Source organism: Haliotis cracherodii, unplaced genomic scaffold, assembly GCF_022045235.1.
Source record: "Haliotis cracherodii isolate W230 unplaced genomic scaffold, xgHalCrac1.p SCAF_4, whole genome shotgun sequence".
Taxonomy (NCBI): domain Eukaryota; kingdom Metazoa; phylum Mollusca; class Gastropoda; order Lepetellida; family Haliotidae; genus Haliotis; species Haliotis cracherodii.
The window spans coordinates 56,358,001-56,372,011 of record NW_027266297.1 but is presented as its reverse complement, the minus strand read 5'-3'; the positions used below and the strand labels follow the sequence as shown (position 1 = coordinate 56,372,011).

The 14,011-nt window shown below is 40.7% G+C and overlaps 1 protein-coding gene across 1 annotated transcript in view; it reads right to left on the bottom strand.

The window, feature by feature from the left end:
* LOC139478692 (uncharacterized) overlaps positions 1–14,011 on the bottom strand; it is a 54,355-nt gene that overhangs the window by 15,686 nt on the left and 24,658 nt on the right. The window contains exons 2-3 of the mRNA XM_071261272.1: positions 1,443–1,580; positions 802–1,005 (exon numbers count right to left, since the gene is read on the bottom strand). Of these exons, the coding sequence (XP_071117373.1) occupies positions 802–1,005; positions 1,443–1,580 (342 nt within the window). The remainder of the gene's footprint in view (positions 1–801; positions 1,006–1,442; positions 1,581–14,011) is intronic.

Genomic DNA, 14,011 nt, shown 5'->3' with positions numbered 1-14,011 from the left:
AAAGAGTTGAGTTTTTCCCTAAGTTTGTCATGTGAATCATGACTGAAGATGTACCATTCTAAATATATAACTGCATGTGGAACGATGTTACTGTATTCAATGACAAATGGCTTCCATCATTCCTAGAAGGCTACATATCCGCAACATGGCATGTTTGGTTCTTCAGCAATTTGAAAGGCCGGAACAAGGTATACATGAGATGTTGACAAGCTCCAACTACCATGACGGTCGGTAAATACATAAAGTCAACAAGCCAGACAGTGTTAAACCAACTATCATCTATCATCGACCCGTACTGTTATCTCAGAATATATTCATCACCCAAAGGTAATTCAGTGATACAAATCCTAATATAGCCTATAAAGCTAAATATAGCCTCTGAAACACAAACGTTCGATAGTATAAACCCTGTGTAAAACATCAATTGTTATAGTCAGGTAATCGCAGACATATGGCTAGACATGTTTGTTTTCTAAAACAGGGTATTACTACCTTTTGATGCACGCATTTGGCTGAGGGTCTGTTCGTCGATTGTTGACACTATCAAACCTTGAGAGGGACTTGTATCTGAGGTTATTCACTGACGTGGAGTGTTTTATTATCAGTAAATTATGTCCATACTACAACTAAGTTATTGATGTTTGTTATTTACGTAAATAGTGAATTTGGATGGAATGTGATAAAATGCTAACAATTCAGGCAAGAAGTTTTAGGTTAACATTCTTTGGTACATGTCAGAAGTAAGTATTTTCTTAGACTGATGATATCATCCGCTGTAAATAAGGATGCCTGGATACCTACAATAACGTCTGCTGTAGATCTTGATGTCATACAGCTGGTAGTCCCGGCCCAGATCCACTGTCCAATCTGACGGAGATTTATTAGCGTGGAAACAGGTTCTAGAACTACCAGCTATGTCACTGTCTCCGTTCACAGCATTTGAAGGGAACCAGGTGCCAAACACTCCAGATGTTGTGGATGCCGTCTTGTTCAGTGCAATGTTTTCTACTTACATTGAAGAGCAAGAATCACGTCATAAACTTTACAATGGTCGCTGTATATACTATGCTGAAGATGATCCTTGCTTGGTGAGTAAAATCATTATGGAATACAGCATTCATGAAAAAATATACATTTAACATATTGCCAAAATCTACTTTCATTACTTGTATATCCTGTGTGAAATACACGATATGGGGTGACGTTTAAATGCTTATCCATGTACACGTTTACATGTAAGGTGGCGGTCGAAAGCACTAGCACTGTAATGAAAATCGACATTGAAAAACATTGCACATTCTTTTTTCAGCTGATCCTACTTATATATAGAAATATATATGTTGGCAATATATGAGTTACATGTCGAACACTTTGCACTCATATCACAGAGCAAAATATTTAACGCATCAACATAAAACACGTAAAATGTATGTGGTACTGACGTTTCTGGCAAAGCCCTCCTCCCTTCGTCCATCCTTTATCACACTCTCCAAAACAGGCACCTGTTGTCTCGTCACAGGATGTCCCACAGTGACAGGAGTAGCTACAGGAGTCTCCAAACTGACCTGATGGGCAGGAACCTATGGAGAGACATAGAGGTGTGTGATCTTCTGTGACAGCTTCAGGAATTTCAAAACATCCCTTGTGGACAGGAACCTAGGGAGAGATAAAGAGGTGAGAGATCTTCTGTGACATGAGTAGCTTCAGGAGTCTCCAAAATGGCCTGGTGGGCAGGAACCTAGGAAGAGACATAGAGGTGTGAGATCTTCTGTTACATGAGTAGCTACAGGAGTCTCCAAACATTCCTTGTGGCCAGGAACCTAGGAAGAGATACAGATAGGTGAGATTCAACAGTGACAGGATGATCTACAGTCCCCAAACTGCCTGGTGAGTTTTGACACGTGCGCGAGGTGTTACTTAACAGTTAAGAATTGCCCTGTAGTAGATATGCTAAGGACGAATCCCCATTTAGATTCACATTAATACTGTATGCAACTTAATGATACATGTCCCAAGAGTTGGCCCTATATATATGCTCACATTCGACAGAACTGCTATGAAACACCTGCATAGATAAGTGCAGCAAGTATGACTGACACACATTATGTCTTTGTTGTGAGACGTTATATCGACTGTCCTTACTCCCTACTACATGTTCAAGTCACAAAATTACATTAAAACAACGAAACTTGTTTTATTCGCAAACGAAATATTACCAAACTATTTATCGTTAGGGTAATGATTATTATTCGATGATAACCAACTTCTGTGGCGTGGTTGCATGTTTAATAGAAATAGGAACACACAATGCCATTTAGAAAGAGGTCAAATGTAACAAATGTTATATTTGGGATAACACCTTCTTAGTAGGAGAATCTGTACTTTACCTTATACCAGTCGTAAGATCCTAGACCGGTCCGACCATGTCGTAATTCTTTTTTCGAAAACTTAAGAGAACTTAGCTATAAGACGGCATTGAAAATAGACTTAGCTAAGATTTTTCGCCATGAAACCTTTACGCCAATCCTAGCGCAAAGACAATTCCGTGAGAAGGCCGCCTGAGGTAGGGGTGATATAAACCTGGGATAGAGATGACATGACCATGGGGTAGGGATGAAAAGGCCCGGGGCTTGAGATTATAGGACCTTAGGGTAGCGATAATTGGTCCCTGTGGTAGGGATGACATGACGCTGGGGTAAGGATAAAAGAACCCTGTGGTAGGGATGGTAGGACCCTTGGGTAGAGATGATACGACCACAAGGTGGGTATAACATGATCAATGGGTAAGGATGAAAAAATGCTAAGACAGGGATGATAGGAACCTTGTGTAGGGATGATCGGACCCTGGGGTACTGATGACAAGACCGAGGGGTAGGGACGATAAGCCCGTGGAGTATGGATGATAAGCCCGTGGGGTATGGATGATAATCCCGTGGGGTCGGTATGATAGGGCCCTGGGAAAGGGATGATAGCACGCTAGGGTAGGGATGATAGGACCGTAGGGTAGGGATGATAGCGCCCTGGGGTAGGGATGATAGCACCCTAGGGTAGGGATGATAGCACCCTAGGGTAGGGATGATAGGGCCGTAGGGTAGGGATGATAGGACCGTAGGGTAGGGATGATAGGGCCGTAGGGGAGGGATGATAGGACCGTAGGGTAGGGATGATAGCACCCTGGGAAAGGGATGATAGCACCCTAGGGTAGGGATGATAGGGCCGTAGGGTAGGGATGATAGCACCCTAGGGTAGGGATGATAGCACCCTAGGGTACTGACGATAGTACCGTAGGGTAGGGATGATAGCACCCTAGGGTAGGAATGATAGCACCCTAGGGTAGGGATGATAGCACCCTAGGGTAGGGATGAAAGCACCGTGGGGTGGGGATGATAGCAACCTAGGGTAGGGATGACAGGACCGTAGGGTGGGGATGATAGGACCGTGGGGTGGGGATGATAGCACCCTAGGGTAGGGATGACAGGACCGTAAGGTGGGGATGATAGGGCCGTGGGGTGGGGATGATAGGACCGTGGGGTGGGGATGATAGCACCCTGGGGTAGGGATGACAGGACCGTAGGGTGGGGATGATAGGGCCGTAGGGTAGGGAAGATAGCACCCTAGGGTAGGGATGATAGCACCCCAGGGTAGGGATGATAGCACCCTAGGGTACGGACGATAGCCCCGTAGGGTAGGGATGATAGCACCCTAGGGTAGGGATGATAGCACCCTACGGTAGGGATGATAGGACCGTGGGGTGGTGATGATAGCACCCTAGGGTAGGGATGACAGGACCGTAGGGTGGGGACGATAGGACCCTAGGGTAGGGATGATAGCACCCTGGGAAAGGGATGATAGGACCGTGGGGTGGGGATGATAGCACCCTAGGGTAGGGATGATAGGACCGTGGGGTGGTGATGATAGCACCCTAGAGTAGGGATGATAGGGCCGTGGGATGGGGATGATAGCACCCTGGGGTAGGGATGATACGACCGTAGGGTGGGGATGATAGCACCCTAGGGTAGGGATGATAGGACCGTGGGGTGGGGATGATAGCACCCTGGGGTAGGGATGTTGGGACCCTTGGGTATGAATGATACGGATGACTGAACCTCGGGTCATGGGAGACAGGACTGTTATTTGATTTTGCCCATTCAACCAGATCTGGAAACTCATTCTGTGGGGACCCAGACATAGATGGATCATGTGTCGGTGCACGTTTACAGGTTGTGATCTGTTTACATTATTTTGAAGGTCAACGTAGCACATATTCGAAACAATGCAAACCAATACAATATGTTTGTTATTATCTTTATCGTTAAAAGTTAGTTGCTAATAGTGATTTGAATTTGAATAGATATAAAATACTTCATATTTATACAGTAACACATGGCATATAAGCATATTCAGCTGATTAATACAACATAGGGAAGAGGTACATTATTGGGACTACATAACAATGTCAATCTTCCTCACGGGGTGCTATATGATTCTTGCCAGAGTATCAACACAGCATAGTCAAGGGTAGACCGGGTCACCAATATGAATCACTTCCAAAACATGTTTCCTTAGACAGTTTTCGAAATCACAGTTTAGACAAATAGACAACAGCTAACCTTTTATCACCCCAAGGGGGTGATGTACACATACTTGAGAAATACATACATCGTATTAAACCAATCTGATCTACTCACCTGACAGTTGTATCAATCCCACAAGCACCACCACAGCGAGTATCCTGACACCCGCCATGTTGAGCAGCGAGGAAGTGAAATACCCTGTCAAACTGTGTTAAACGTTCCGCTCACTGCACATCTACTGTATGGTGTATATACACTCGCAGTAATATAGCTCAATATGTATTTACATTTGAATTCATAAGGGGGCGATTCCAAAGTGTATAGGACACATACATACATATACATCCTAACTTACAACAAACAAAGTGTTCAGCTTTCAGGTTCGTAATCCCTGTCACATTGCCTCAAATGCATATACATGTACATCCTTGTCCGACGGCTAGGCGGCGAGACTTCATCAGACGTGTGTTCTATGCAGGGATGGACGTGGGTAGACACACAGCTACAGTTTTGATCGATGGGGGTACAATGTGGGACAGTTGGGTAGTGTCAACAGCTCGCACTCCCTACCTGATCCTTCTACGCATGCATGTGACTCATGGACCCGCTGTGAGGCTGACTTCACAAGAGAGGTAACAGTGTAGCTTCTATCTATGTCATGTGCGGTCAGCCCTGACGATGTATCAGTGAGGCCTCGAGAATATCTCGTAGCGGAATATCTGTTGGGAATACCATATATCTATTTGGAATATTACATCTATGTTTCCTTTTAATTGTACGTTTCTTATATACCACGAGAGACATAACTATGCAATAATACCTTCATACAAAATAGCACCCACGTAATTATTACAGATTAAAATATTCATTACTACGTTACATTTCAGTAGTAAGTAGCCCCATTTTTGCGAACCTTTCACACAATTCTCCCTTATTTAAGCGACACTTTCAAAGATAGAACATCAGAGGCAATAGTGAGTGAGTATGGTTTTACGCCGCTTTTAGCAGTATTCAAGCAACATCACGGCGGGGGACACCAGACATGGGCTTCACACATTGTACCCATGTCGGGAATCGAATCCGGGTCTTCAGCGTGACGAGAGAACGCTTTAACCACCAGGCCACCCCACCGCTACAGAGGCAATATCGAGGCATCATCACAGCACAACATAGTGAACATGTGTGCAAGTACATTTCATAATATTGTACTCTGTACTATTTATATAACTAATAATAAAATCTACAATTTCTTTTCATAATCATAACAAAATCGGCTAGGAGGAGCAGAGTTGTCCGGCTATATCATAAACATCAAACAGTGATGACACCTTGTGTTCGCAAAATGGTGAGGGTATGTTGCGCCTTTCAAACACAGGTGAAAAGATATGCTACATTAACTGACCATTGGGCTACATCAATGTAGGTTGTGTTGTGGACATACAAAGATGCTTGAATACACAAAATCCTATAAAATTAGTATCTCCGTCAAGCAGTTGGTTAGTTGGTTGTTTAACGCCGCACTCAGCAATATTCCAGCTATATGACGGCGGTCTGTAAATAATCGAGTCTGGACCAGACAATCAAATGATTGACGCCACGCAATTGGGATACGATACCATGCATCAACCAAGTCAGTGAGCCTGACCACCCTGTTAGTCTCCTCTTACCACAAGCATGGTCACCTTGTACGGCAAGCATGGGTTGCTGAAGACCTATTCTACGCCAGATGTTCACGGGTCCTACATTTAGCAGAGCCAGCATGTTTTTTCAAACAAGTGCTGCATGCTTGGGTGTGTGTAGAGCATTCGCTATTTTCGCGCCAATTGCGTGGATCGATGCTCATGATGTCAATCACTAGATTGTCTGGTCAGAACTAGATTGTTTTCAGAGAGCTGTCGTAGAGATGGAATATTTCTGACTGCGACGTTAACAACAAACAGCAATGTTTTCAACATGTTCTCTCCCGTTGCAATAATGTAATCGAACTTCATTTCTTTGTTCTCCCACTAGGTGAAATCTCCAACTCGCGATATTTTACTGTATGTACTGTGGATAATATATGTCTTGTTTGTTTGTTGTTTAACACCGCAATCAGCTATATTCCAGCTATTTCACGGCGGCCTGTAAATAAACCAGACTGAGTCTGAACCAGACAATCCAGTGATATCATGATCATCGATACACGCAATTGGCATGCGATGACATGCATCAACTTCTAGCCTCTATCGACAAGCATAGTCGGCTTTTACGGCATGAATGGGTTCCTATATGTCTATTTACTGTACTTGAAATGTTTCCTGTGACCACGAAACCAACCCTTGAACAACACATGATACTTCCTTACACATTCTCAAAGAGTTTGAAAAACTTTTTCAATATTTTTCAATGTTTGAGATAGCTGTAAAAAGTGTGAGTGGTTTTGTGTGTTATTTTTCAGCTGTCAAATGATATATGCAATAATGTCTGAATGATTCATGACAGGTACACATCAACCATCTACATATACATCTACATTGTTGAAAGAAGTGTCAGCGTGCTCGTTAGTGAATCTACTTCAGTATCCTATTTGACATGTTTAATAGTGCAAACGCAGGTTATGAATCCAAGCAAACACTGAAGTTAGCTCCAGCTTTTAAGATATTAAGAATTTGCATACTCGAGAAAACGCACCATATATCCTATATTTGGAGTGTTAATGAATATAAAAAAACTCAGACGTGTTCATCCTTTTCAGATCCTGCTGGTGTTGCTAGAGGGTACCGTGCAGAACGTTCAGCTAGAATTTTTGTCACTGACAGTATTAAGCGACCTTTGCTTCTTGCATCTGATACTTACTGCAGTGGTAACAAGCTGTATGTGCAACGCCAACGCCAGAGAATATCAATCTCGATTATCCACCGAAACAGATTCCATTGGGCGTAAACGGTAAAATAGTAGTAAAATAATTACATTTAAAAATCAGCCTTTTTCAGGAAAATACAACGCTATTTCACTGAATCCTGATGTAAAACGGGTCACAATACATACAAAATACAGTGTCTCTTCTGGAATACCAGTGGGGCACGGGTGGTCCAGTCGTCTAAGGCGCCGCGATTCGCTGTGCAGAGTTGCGTCCCTTGGGCACGCCAGAAACCTATGATTGTGGGTTCGAATCCCGGTTCGCCCCAATTATGTTTCTAGGTTTGTCAGCACCATACCCGTGCTCGTGGGTTTCACCGAAGTGGTAAACGTCTAAGACCTGCATCACTTATTGTACATATTGTCATCTATAAAAGGGTCCATTCCGTTCATTAAGTTTACATAAGGTACTATATGTGGGTTTTTTCTAGTGTGATAACTTCACTGTAGGACACAGGGTCTTGTGATGGCAAATGATGACAGTTTATACGCTTCAGAAATAATGAAACACCACAAAGTTAAACATATCTACAATATGTCAGGAAAATGCTGATATACTTTCTGTTGGAGGTTAATCTATGTCTAAGCACATAGTATACATGTCTTAATGATACGTTATGGGGCACGGGTGGCCCAGTGCCCCCTAAGACGCCGCGATTTGCTGCGCAGAGTTGCGTCCCTTGGGCACGCCAGAAACCTATGATTATGGGTTCGAGTCCCGGTTCGCCCCAATTTTGTTTCTAGATTTGTCAGCACCACACCCGTACCCGTGGGTTTCATCGAAGTGGTAAACGTCTGAGACCTGCATCACTTCGGGCTTTCCTCCCACATTAAGCTGACACGCCATGATATAACTGGAATACTGTTAAAAGCGGCGTTAAATCCAACTCACTCACTCACTCACTCACTCTGGAATACCATTGTTATCTAACAATGTTTAGTCACCCTTCATGAGGGGTGTATGTTTGTCTCTTAGGTTTACCTTTCCTATCCTAAGGCTGCACCTTCTTCAATGTTTAAAGTGTCGGATCTGCCAACCCAAGACTGAAAACACGCAATTGATTATTTTGATACCTGAACGATATGTGTGAATAAAATTTCGAAAAAGATATACTCCTAAATGAATAGAACACAAATCAAACATTATACATTTTGTTGATCTGAATATACATGTGGCATCCCTCACTGTGACTTGAAAGAACACAATAATGTCAAACAATTATTTTCAAAGATTCAGTGGCAACAAACGCACTTGACGCTGATAAATGTGATTAGAAAAGACAGGTGGATGCCTTTGATTGAATTGTTAACGACCGACCTTTAAACAAATAATCATAGCATCTCTCTATACGACATCTATTTCTTGATTAACATTCTACGATGTCATAAGGTGATGGGTTGAGTGGGTGAGACTGAGTGATCATCATGTTTGTCCAAAGCAAAGGCAATTCTAAAGCAAAACTGAAAAATGATAAATATGCGTCTTCTTACGTAGCCTTGGTTTGGCGTGTGGTAATAACATTAATATGGCACTAAACAACTAAGGATTTCTTATCTGATTTAATTTGAACCCACAATTAGCAGCTATGAAGCACCTCTCTCTCTCTCTCTCTCTCTCTCTCTCTCTCTCTCTCTCTCTCTCTCTCTCTCTCTCTCTCTCTCTCTCATATTATACCTCAAAGTGAGATTGACAAATCAGAGAGCAGTAATACTGACTAATGAGCCAATATACCGTCTGTAAAAATTCAACTGACATCATATACCGTCAGTAACAGCCATCTTGGATTTTCAATCACCCATCTCACATATTTCACATGAAAATTCTGGTACCGAAATTCGTTTTCTGACACGGTTTTGTGTTTTACTATCATTAATTGTGATGTGCAAGGACATCAATCTGTTTCTTTAGATCACTTTCGAAAGTATATTGATAAAGATTATAGTTACAATTGTCAACCAGGTTTGGCCTCTAAGGTTTGAAGAGTAGTCTCCCTTTGACTCTAAACGTCAACGTACGGTTGTAAGTGTCAAGTTTTCATTTTGACATGACACGTGCGATGAGGATACCAGAGAGTGTAAAAAATCGTTATATATTTTTCTGACAACCTAATATGACACCGTATACGGCAACTACAGACACCATAACTAATAATTATAATATGCTATGGTCAGTGAGAAACCGTCTCACATACACATGTCAAAGAAAACAATCATGGAGCTGGTTCATCTACGAGGACTCTCGCTATGTTGTGATAGTTATTTCTTTGTTATAGTGTTGAATATATATTTTGATTCAGGCTCCGTTCCGTGGCCCGACTGTAAGACAATCCCATCTTTAAGATGGGGTATAATATGACGCGAGTCTTTGTTTTATTAGACGTGTATACGGTAGCGCTGTACCACTGGTTTTGCTAACTAACGGGCCTCAGTAACGTCAACTTGACAATCGGTAACTTTCAGTGAGGTACACATACTCGACGAATACATTTATACATTGTAGTATACCAATCTGATCTCCTCACCCCATGTCAGCTGTATCCATCCTGCTAACGCCACCACAGCGAGTATCCTGACTCCCGCCATGTTGAGCAAGAGGAAGTGAAGTACCCAGTTATCTGTGTTAAAGATTACGTTCACTCCACATCTATTGAGAGGTGACCATGCACTCGTTGTTATGAAGCTCCGTGTGTAATCACCTTCTGAATAAATGAGGGGTCGACTGATTTTTTTATCGACCTGTCGACATTTCCGAATCAAACAACGTGATTATAGAACGACACATACTTCCTTTCAACATGCAATGTTTATCTTTCAATATTCTGCTGTCACATGTCCTTGTCACATATCCTCAGATAGATTATATCCTTGCCGGGAAAAAGAAAGCATAGGCTTGAAAATTGGATCTGAAAGTATTTGGCTGGAAACAGTCGCCGAAACACTGAAATCGCAACGTCCAAAACACAACTATAATAACACAGTGCTTTCGTAAGTATTTTTAGTGATGGTAGAAACACTTGTAAATACACGTATACTTGTAATAATTGTTAATGGCAGCAAATGATTGAACTTCTGCAATATCAAGTTCTGCCATGTCAAATGCAACATTGTCAAACCATTCAACAATGTGCACTGACGTTGTTTCTAGGGCATGTTACTGATTGCTGCTGCCATAAATTTGATCCATTGCGCTGAGGTTTTTACTATAAAATTGTGTTTTTAAAGATTTGATAAAAAGGGCATATTTTAGATTTATTTCTTTTCTTGTCGCGCACGTATCCACGTAGGCACTTAATAGAATTGCATCTGGTTTGGGAATTCATTAATTGTAGTTTGTGAACGCTCAATTCCCAATATATTGTTTTTGCAACGTTCACACATGTATCACATATATCATTATTTATTTTTAGGTTTTTTTCTAACATATCTGATACTGTACACCTGCAATTTTCTACACATTTCATCTATATTCACTCCACTACGTGTATTTCGAAATTCAACTTGATCGCATATGCACATGGATATTGTTTTCTGCATTACTTTTGGACTATAGTTTTCTTGTGATTGTTCTTGCCTTAATGAAGAAATGGAATAAATAACTAATTGACTGGCAAGCCTATTAGACACCATAATAAACAACATTTCAGTGTTTTTTTTATATTTACACTTGGCTGCAGTACAGTGCAGTATTCCCAGTCACAACTATGCTAACAAAGACCATAGGACCATAGCTAATAGCAAACACTCATACCATTTTCAGTGCATTACTATAAGATTTGTCAAAACTATGAGAAATTAAATCGCCATATTTACAAAATAACATATACTTTACATGACAAATAAGATATATACATGAAAATATATCATTTAAAAATGGGATAAGACAACAGGAGGCAAATATCGCACAATCAATCATACATATATTGACACAGTAATGGTGACTGTAATGTACACTTGTATACTGTAAACTGAGTATATTGTTAGTTATTACATTATTGTCTCCAAAAGATGAATATATTTGCATGCACATGAACAAATGGTTAGTGTAACATAGATATGTCACAACACGGGAGCGTTATGTTCATTCATTCACCTAAAACATGTGACATTTATGTTGCTCACCTGTGGAATACTGTAAGGGACATTCTCGCGATCTCGCATTCTCAAAATCTCGACCTATGGAAACGAGCTAAATATGCCCCTAACACGATATCCCAGGAACAATATTTACATTTCCCTGTCTTTAATTAAAACACTATTTGTGCAAATAGGGCCGCCAAAGGTTGTACATTTGTCCTTTTAAGCACAAACTGATCTTATTTTAGTGTTCTTACAATAAGGTCAAAGGGTTATTTTATCTAGCACTCTTTTACATAAAAATGGACAGTCTTTATTTTAACGAAATCGCTGTGATGCTGGGGAACAAATGGTATCAAGCATCTACAATAGGAGATCCGAACCGACGATTAATGTATTTAAGCAGTACCTTTTACAAACAGAGCCATCAATCCATCATCGACAATCGCCGCGGGATAATCGTTTTCGCACAGACATGCGGAGTTTTAGTCCTGTACAGAGTGGTTTGGAGGGTGAAGGATGGGGGGCGTCCAGTTTTTCATTGCCTGCTATTATTAAAGACACATCACCATGCCAGTATTATCAATGGGCATAAAGCATGACCAGCATACCTTGATTTGATTCTGGGACATAATGAAAATGGGGTATCGGTATTTTTAGAACCGCATTGGCATTCAAATGATAAAACACAGTGCAAGATACGATAAAGGATGGTATTATTTGCTAGTCTTCATGGTGCATAAAAAAGGGGATAGAACAGGTTCGTAGTTAGTATAATGCGTCTGAGTGGGTTATGCATGTTAAAACTGTGGCATGGTTTCTCGGTGGGCTAGCACTATAAAACTGGCACACGCACACACACACATGCACGCACGCACGCACGCACGCACGCACGCACGCACGCACGCACGCACACACACACACACACACACACACATACACACACACACGTGTCGTCATGTTAGTGAAATAACCTTGAAAGCGACGTTAAAATCTGGTTATCTATTCCATTACACATAATGCTGCAGTAGTAATTAGTTTGCGTTTTATTTACATATTAAACATCAACTCCAGAGAATAAGCATTCCCGGAAATACTGTAGCATACATGTGTAACATAAACGCGTGACCGGGCGTGTATGGTTTACAAATATGAAGTGTATTCGTAGTGTACCCCTGAATACTGTCGGTCGCATTAATATCACATACCACGACACATCCATGCATGAGAAATAGGTAGCTCTAATAGCACACGGAGGTCCTCTATATAAAAATTATTTCAGTATGTGCACTCCGAACATTCTGTGTTGTTTCATGAAAAAATGTTTTCGCATAACTGTAGCAAATATAAATACACGTCATGATCATGTAGCATAATTTCATCTCCGTCATGAAAATTTGTTTATGGACGGTTATATTAAACGCTGTATACATATTCGATAATACATTTTAACAAAATCACAGATTAAAAGCATTATCATTCTTGGACTCCTGTTAAACCATGCAGTGTATTCTAAATAACGCATGAATTCGCCTATTTATTTCTTCCTTTCAACAACTGGATCATTTACAAATGTGCATATTCTTATCCTCGTTCAAATGCATATGTAGTCATGTTTTGTTAGAATATGCCATCTTGGTATATCAGCAATGTCATTCGCAACACAGCTAACACACACAGCGGTAAGATGTAAAACCGTTGAAATAAATGTAAAGGTTTTCTCATGCTGGTTGTCTTGTGTTTAACCATGTGAGATTACATTGTGTCCATCTGTATGACAAAAATAACAGTTGCAACAATATATTGGATATATTTGCTTGAAAAAGTAGGATTTCTGATTATGACAAAAGTTCTATTCACCTGTATAAGCCTAGCTGTATAGTGTTTAGGTTAGGTGACTCTTTTCCGAGTCAAGTACACAGATATTGTAGTTCAAGAATGAAGCTTACAATGAATGGGGTCATTTGTGACTTGACGCTACTCAAAATCATGTCTTCAACCAAAGCCTTGACAATAGGCTTTATTTTCTGCAATAATTGGTGTCTGCATAATGTTTGCATTCTAAATGTGTCTGTTATACACACTGTAATGCCTCCTGTATATGCATGTAGGGTATTTTGATGTTTGGGTTTATAACACACGAAAGGCAATTATTTATTTTCCTTAATTCAACCTCAAAACATTAACTAAAAACTCATGCCATCTAACTCATCATCTTGCATGCAATAGGGTGTTGGCATTGTATAAATGTGATAATCACACAGTGTTCTCGATTGGAGATAAGAAACAATGAACATTTAACATTGGAATCCTCAACCTTTTCTGTTCCAATTTGAGTCAAATGATCTACAAGTAAAATAGTTCAGCTTGTACTTTCGTCACACAAGTTGTGAATGAATTGCACATGTGGTAAAGAATTTGTTACTAGTTATGGAAAATATGCAATCTTGAAAATGTTACTATTA